Source organism: Fibroporia radiculosa (genome assembly GCF_000313525.1).
Source record: "Fibroporia radiculosa TFFH 294 genomic supercontigs, scaffold4036, whole genome shotgun sequence".
Taxonomy (NCBI): domain Eukaryota; kingdom Fungi; phylum Basidiomycota; class Agaricomycetes; order Polyporales; family Fibroporiaceae; genus Fibroporia; species Fibroporia radiculosa.
Genome location: NW_012133704.1, coordinates 1 through 7,420, shown reverse-complemented (window position 1 = coordinate 7,420; position 7,420 = coordinate 1). Strand labels below are relative to the sequence as shown.

Here is a 7,420-nt window from a genome sequence, read left to right as displayed (position 1 = left end):
GAGTGATACGGAGGATGAGCCAGCGAGTTGGGCGTTTGTCTGATGGATATTGTACTCTTCATTGTTTGTCTTTCATTGTGTGGAATTGAATATATGTATGGTGATAGGAGTACTCAACACAATTTGTGTTTTCTAGCTACCCCTAGTTTCTTGAATGCTAGATATTGCCTGGCCATATTATGCCAGCTGTCTCAACAACAAGACTGAGCTTATGTTTCATGTTCTCTTCAGTGACTGGATTACCCTCCATGTGTGATGCAAATCCACATTGTGGGCTGATACATATCCTGGTAGAAGTGAGCATGGCAATGGTTGTGGATCTGTACAGGAACATACTGGTTCAATGCTTCTTCCTTTGACCGCTTATCCTCTCCATTTGCAATTATTTCCGCAGCCTGGTGTACTCGCCTGACGAGCTCTTCCTTGACCTCCATCTGGTCGAGTGATTAGCATGACTACGCCAACCAAACAAGCGAGAAGGGTACCTCAGGAAATTTACTTGACACGAGACCGAGAACGACGGACTTGTTCCGTGGAAGCCAGCGAAGGGGTTCAAAGTTACCCGCACGTTCAGTCTCGTACTCAAGCTTTTAATAATTCAGTAGCGACACTCCACAAGCTTTAAAACACTCAGCACTTACGTAATAAGTATCGACTGGTATCTCTTGGAAGATTTTGATTGCTATACGATCATAACCTCCTTCGCTCCAGTGCCGTCCACCCTGCGAACATAGCAATACATCATCAGACTGACAGGACTGAGTGATGGTATCTCAATACCTTGAAGTTACCACGGCACAGATGAATCCCAACTATCATATCTTGCGGATGCCCCTCAAAGCAAGCCGCGTAGGCTCTGCAGTACGTGTCGAACAATGCAACATGGTCAACACCGCTCTCCTCCATTCCCTTCAACATCTTCGTGTCGCAGAAAAACGTGAAAAGAGGCGCGTCGATCTGAAGATTCCCTGTGAGAGCGAAATAGTCCGTCAGCATGTCTTAAACGTGGGAGAGTTCTGGTGACATACGACACCCCGCAGCGTAGAGGTCCTGGATCTCTTCACGGTATGCCTGCGCTACATCTGCGAAATATTCATCTACGAACAAAACTTGATGAACATTTCAAAGGCTAGAGCCACGTTCGACGTACCATCATCTTTGTATACAGACTTCGGATAAGCATATGGTCCATGCCGGAGATGGAACCATTCTGGAGCGCACATAGTGATCTTCAGATTCTTGTGTTCCTGGTCATGGCTTCGTTGAGCATCCGATCATCGGGATGTACGCCGGATATGGTCGGTATACGTACCTCTGGCTTCGTGAGTTTTTTCAAAGCTTCGAACTGACCAATGTAAAATGGCTTGGTACGTTTCAGTTTGGACTGAGCGGACGAGATAGGTCAGCGTTTAAATATTAGCATATATGACTTACTTCGCATATGTAAGAAGGAACGCCGTTACGATTATGGATCTTGAATGCTTCGACATCCGGGACATAGTCCTACACAGCTCGATGGTCAGCATTTATTGCGTGATGAGTACATCCCTAGCCTGCGGCAGGCTTACCATGAACCATTCCAGCGGAACTGGCAAGACTAGTCAGTCCTCTCATCAACAGTATATAGCGGTCGATGACGCACCTTCGGGGATATACTTCATGCCATCAAGGTTGTCGAAGACTCCCTCATAAAAGATATGCCTATCCAAAGAACGCATGTGCAGAAAGTCCGAGGGATGATATAATCCACCCACCTTCTGAACTCGCCATCTGTGATCGCCTTGATGCCCACCTCCCTCTGCATTTGGATAGCGTTCCTGATAGCCTCGTCCTCCACCACCGTCAGCTCTTCAAGCGAACATCTCCCCTCATCGAAGTCCTTCCGCTTCTTCAACAGCGCCAGTGGCCTCTTCAAGGACCCAATGTGATCCGCACGGAAAGGAGGGTGCAAACGTGGTGTAGAGGCCATTATGAACACAGCAATGGTTTCAACAGGTCAACGTTAGAAAGCTCGAAAATCAAGAAGGTTGAATTCGTCAGCTCGCTTGTCTCAAGTGCATGAGCATGCTAAATACCACACCATCTATTCACAGCGATAGCACGCGGCGGCCCCCATGACCCTGGATGGGTGGATGTACATATGACCGAGGTTCTTATTCCTGCGATGGAAGAGCTCTATTTGTGATGGCTGAGAAAAGAAACTCAGATACGTCCCGCGGATCAAAAAAGGCACTATGATAAATGTACACGTGTGAAAGACAATGTGAGCATTATCAGCAGAGCTGCCAATGGTCTGGACAGAATAAAACGTACTCAGGAGGTAGCAAAAGACAATGTAGAGCAGAGGAGCTGAATCAGAGGACACCCCCCGTCCAGCTGCTAGACGACAAAGAAGGAAGGGCCGGACACTAGCTAGAAATAGCCGAGGTGCACGAGGTGAGTCATCGATGAGCCAAGTTATCTAGGCAATATCTAGGACTGTCAGAGACCTGTGCTCGGAACCGTAAGCGCGCACGGGTTCAAGGATCGTCTTGACTCTCCAGTGTGTACCTGACGACACAGTAGTGACTGCAGATGATCAATTGACGAGCATATGACTTCCACTACGAGCCAATATCACGGATCATTTTCAGAACTTCGGTAATATGTGGTACTTACTAAGACAGTCCAGGCCTCCGGCTAGGGAGCCAGCAGGAGTGTTCGCAAGCCATTAATCGTTCCGAACAAGTATGCACCAAGTGAACTTATCCGGTATGTGACCTACAGCACTATTCACGAAGATCAACTGAGTGCCCCCTCGATTACCTCTAGTAGGTATGACTCGCCTACGTTCTCGTCTCAAGTTTCTTGATACTATTCTGTGGTAAGAACAAGTCAAGTGATATCCGAATACCTTGAATTGCGGTCACTTCACACGCTAAGTCAACTTCGATTTCTGTATAATAGTGGTATGATGGTAACAAAACCAAAGAAATCGAAGACATTGTACGTACACGGGAAACTTCGAGTCAGCCCACACAAATATCTGTAGTACCGGAAACCTCCTGGCAAGTACCTACCCATATTGCTGTCAGCGTTGGAGTCAAAAATGTGAGCCCTTGGTAGTAGTTTATTCAGAAACCCAGAATAAATGTAGTCGCCAGCGCAGGCAATGCAATGCAGAAATCGGAAGACAACCTACTCCACCAATGAACGTTGAATTCGAATAACAATGGGGGGAAAGATGATGTTTGAGCTAGTCTACCAGTGCCACCCTAGTTTGTGGTGTCATGTTCGGCCAGGCTTGATCCAAGGTCTGATCGAGAATGAAATTTATGAAAATGAACGCTTGCGCCTCGTATTCGTACATACCATAGACCTTGAAATTCGACAGGATACATACATCAACGAGCGAGGGTTTCGCGACACAAGAGCCAGACCTCAGGAGCGGTCGTGTGAGCAGAGATATATTTGATAGCCGCCACCTCGCGAAACAGTGTGAGATTGCCAGATTCCACCGCAAGAGTGTCCGCAACTGTGAATACGATGCAACCTCCCTGCTTCGAAAACACATGCGCCCCGAACACATCCTCCGGAGTAGGAAGATGTTCGCATTCATTCGGCAATCATTTCCGAAGCTCCATATGACCATAAACTGGTGCGGACGGTTGTGTGTCCTGGTTGGTCAATGGCCCTAGGCCATTGATGACGTCGCATGCATTAGTCTGGTGTGAAGGCAATAGTGAATGATGAGTACTCATACTTTGCTCTGCCATCACTGGACAGACGTACGATCGTGATATCCTGTCGTAGCGATATGATCCTTGAGACGTCGTAGGGAACGGAGGGCATTTTGCAGCGTGCCTCTCTAGAATTTGCTGTAGGTTTCCTTCGCCGCTTCAAGCTCCTGTTCCGAGAGTGTCGAGGCTGGAAATATCCTCTGCGGAGATGCTGTACAAGCGAAGAAAACCGTGGGATGGATCGCCCTCTGTAACTTGCATGGTTGAAGGCATGCGGCGTCCAGGTCAGATAGTCCCTGTAGTGTAAACCGTGCCCAAATTCGCAGTAAAATTTTCACAGCAACCACAAGGTAGACGAATCGCGCTATTGCGCAGCTGCGTGTGCGAATACAATACTGGAGATTGAAGCTGAAGCCAGCCCACATGCACAATAATCGAATGAAGGAAAGGAAAGTCCAAGTCGCTCGCGGAAGGCTTCCGCGCTTACGGAAATCAAGTCGACCGTGGCTACAGCTTGGCTACAGCCGCCAGCAGCGGCGCGAACAATCCGAACTCTAATTCTTTCCCCATATCGCGCTGCGCGCAGGAATGTGTATTTTTCTCCTGTTCTTTCCTTCCATTCAGTCTCATAGTTCACTACATGACTTATCACTGGCAGTCTGTAATTTGCTGGCATCTGTCTCGTTGATGATGCTCTACACATTTAGGAATGCGTTTGGACAGTTTCTTCCTTCATTACCTTAGCCCGTCGGACTCGCTGACTTCCACCGATGTGATGAAGACCGAAGCCAGCTATATCCAAGCCTTGGTTTCTTGAGGAATGCGTGCCTATAATGCATGAAAGGCGCAATAACCAATGCGACGGGTACGGGGCGCGCCAATGGCGAACTTCACAATGTTGGGCTGCGTATTGTCATCTTATGTTCTTCCGCACCGGCCCTCACAGTCGTGTTCAGCAAAGTCACAGCAAGGTATTCTAGGTTCTGGGCGAGTCGGTCACCACCCGACTGTGGGGATGGTCGCAGAGAGATGTATCATCAATATCTCATGAATCTGTTCGGGTCTCGAGATCGAAGTCTTGATTAACCCTTCGGTTGGCTACACGAGTTACACTCCGTATTCCTGATTATCTTAGTACAAAAGAACGCTTTTCACGGATATATACCGCCTAAGTGCTTTGGGACCATCTTCGAGAGTCCAACATATCTGAAGACTCAACGCAGGGCTTGGCCCATCAATGTATCCTCCTCTAGTTGTATCACGCTCATCGTCAGAACCGAGCCTTAGAAGTCCGGCACAAATTGGATTGTACCACAATTCGAAACCTGCTACCCTTTACTCAAGGTTTATATATTTGACGGTCTATTTCAAATATTCAAAACCTACTCAATTCTGATACGTTTCCACTGCTGGGGGCCATAAACATCTCATGCTCTTTACAATATAAATGCTACTTTAAAACTGGTCGAAGTGCCCAAAACATCACCGAAACATACACCCGCCGGCTGAACGTACAATAACTGCACCTATAAGAAACTTATGCTTGTGCAATGTATAAGGTAAAGGAGTTCTGCAGCACTGTGGACTGTAGATAATGATCCAACTTATAAGAAAACTACTAGGCTATAGTGGTGCTAGAAGAAAAGCTCGCACATCATACGAGTTTATACTCTACATTGTCAATTGGTCCGTGATTAATTAGGCCCAACAACGACCTGCTTGGTCTTGTTGAACCCTGCGATAGTCTCATTGGAGATTTGCAAGTGAGCCTGTACAAGCTGTGGCGGGATCAACGCGAGCCACTGCGAGGACGACAGGTTAGCGTCAAGAACTCGTAGAGCAGAGTAGCATACTAATGCGCACCTGAGCAAGGCTGACGTCTTGGAAAACATCTGTACGCACAGGGATCGTGTCAGATTCTTGGAGCCAAATCATGCTTCGACGCACCTGTATTGAAGATCTCGAGGAACTTCAAAGTGTCATTCCCAATATTTTCAACGTAGTGCCCTAGTAGCGTGAGGCCGATCAGCGCAATCAGCGAACAACGAAAGAATGAGGCACATACCGTATGTGGCCGGGACGAAGCCAACATCTCCAGCCTATATTGAGAAAATGAGATCAAAACACAGGTTACAGGGACTATGGCATACCTGGAAGTTGAATGTCTGCGCAGTGCTACTCGACGCGAATTCTGTCACCCTGGCCGTGCCAGAGCTGAATCCAGGTGAGCTCGAAGCTCTCCTGCAGACAAAGTAGACACTCACAGATAGTAGGTCCATTCATCCTCGGTCGGGTGCCACTGCGTAAATTCTATCACACATCGATCTTTAACATGGATTCATCCAAGGCTTACGTGGAGCTCCCTGTAGTTGCGTCAGGAGAGTGGATCAGCGAAGGAGGTACATAAACAAGACGTACCGCATTCCTCCAGGCTCGACAGTTACTTCCGCCACGGCAATTGCCGTCGCGGCCGGGAACGTACGCGAATCGACGATTTTGACCGAGCCGCCGGCGAGCGGTGTCGTCGACATGTTCGACATCTTAAACGTGAACGGATTCGGCACCTGTCCGTATGGGTCCTCAACCACTTGCGCATAAGGGGAGGGTGAGTCTGTGCAGAGCGTTTGAGTACATATTGAAGATGGCACATGAAGTCGAATAAACAACATACTGCCGGGGAATATATAGAGTTCCTTTCCAGGGAGCTCGTCCCATGCGGAGAGACTGGTCCCAAAATTCTTCGCGATCACCTCTTTGGGCGTGTGTGCGAGCCAGTCCGTCAGCTGGAATGTTGAGTCGTCGCTGAAGTCTCCGTTGTCAAAGACCTGGAGGAGGTCAGCAGAACGTTCGTAGTCGAAGAGAGACGGGAGACACACAAGAAGAAACTCTGCCCCATTTGGATCATCGTTCGTCGCCTGCAGACTGTGCGGGACACCGGGCGGGAAGTACCAGAGATCACCGGGGCCCTGGCGGGTTTGGCGGATGTCAGACAGAAAACAGGAACAGATCAGGGATGGCACACGTACCACGTTGCCCAAGTAGTTCCTGCCGTCCTGATCGACAGAGGTGACTTGCATATAGCCCTGTAATACGCAGACGAATTATAAATACAACTTCGTCGGCGCGATTGAGCCGACATACGCTGAGTACATATGCCCACTGGCGGAATGACATCAGTATGTTGTGAGGAAATGATTGGGAGAGGAAACACTAACTTCAGCCGTCTTGTGCCAATGGAGCTCCCTGCATCAATACGTTAGTGACGCAAGCCCGGGTGTACAATACAGCTCAAAGACCGCTTACCGGATTGCGCCGGCCTCAAGACGCATGTCAACGCCAGCCATGGCTGTAAAAGGTCCGCTTAGTACCAGATCACCATCCACATCCATGTTAGTACCCACAGGTCGCAATTGGCATCTGGTTGACTACGGATGGTTGTTCAAAATTCGCATTTCTTTCAAAGAGCACGCCAGTACTCACTATTCTGCTGTCTCGCCCAGCCTCCCGTCTGCAGCCTCATGGGGCTTAAAGTCATCGGCCACTTGATGTTTCCGCCTGGACTACACAACGACAGGTTAGTCTCTGCACATATCGTCCAACCAAAAAATGACACACATCACCCCGCTGTCCGTCGTCGGCGGCGCGAGGATATCGGGATTCTGTGCCTGCAGTGCCATGTTCTGCTGCCCGAGAATCGTCGT

The 7,420-nt window shown here is 48.7% G+C and overlaps 2 protein-coding genes across 2 annotated transcripts; both read right to left on the bottom strand.

Moving 5' to 3' along the window:
• Positions 1 to 157: 157 nt before the first annotated feature.
• On the bottom strand, positions 158 to 1,969 carry FIBRA_08866 (uncharacterized protein; the record flags this gene model as incomplete). Its single annotated transcript, XM_012330481.1, has 12 exons — positions 158 to 287; positions 337 to 434; positions 486 to 587; positions 642 to 722; positions 781 to 968; positions 1,029 to 1,097; positions 1,151 to 1,247; positions 1,313 to 1,384; positions 1,435 to 1,503; positions 1,569 to 1,588; positions 1,643 to 1,701; positions 1,755 to 1,969. The coding sequence occupies 12 exons, from the start codon at positions 1,967 to 1,969 to the stop codon at positions 158 to 160; spliced, it is 1,200 nt and encodes a 399-aa protein (XP_012185871.1).
• Positions 1,970 to 5,413: 3,444 nt separating this feature from the next.
• Positions 5,414 to 7,396, bottom strand: FIBRA_08865 (uncharacterized protein; the record flags this gene model as incomplete). Its single annotated transcript, XM_012330480.1, has 17 exons — positions 5,414 to 5,521; positions 5,583 to 5,611; positions 5,667 to 5,726; positions 5,785 to 5,818; positions 5,870 to 5,933; positions 5,984 to 6,018; positions 6,073 to 6,082; positions 6,138 to 6,330; positions 6,391 to 6,544; positions 6,596 to 6,685; positions 6,746 to 6,802; positions 6,861 to 6,878; positions 6,935 to 6,962; positions 7,023 to 7,065; positions 7,121 to 7,144; positions 7,200 to 7,279; positions 7,335 to 7,396. The coding sequence occupies 17 exons, from the start codon at positions 7,394 to 7,396 to the stop codon at positions 5,414 to 5,416; spliced, it is 1,089 nt and encodes a 362-aa protein (XP_012185870.1).
• Positions 7,397 to 7,420: the final 24 nt, after the last annotated feature.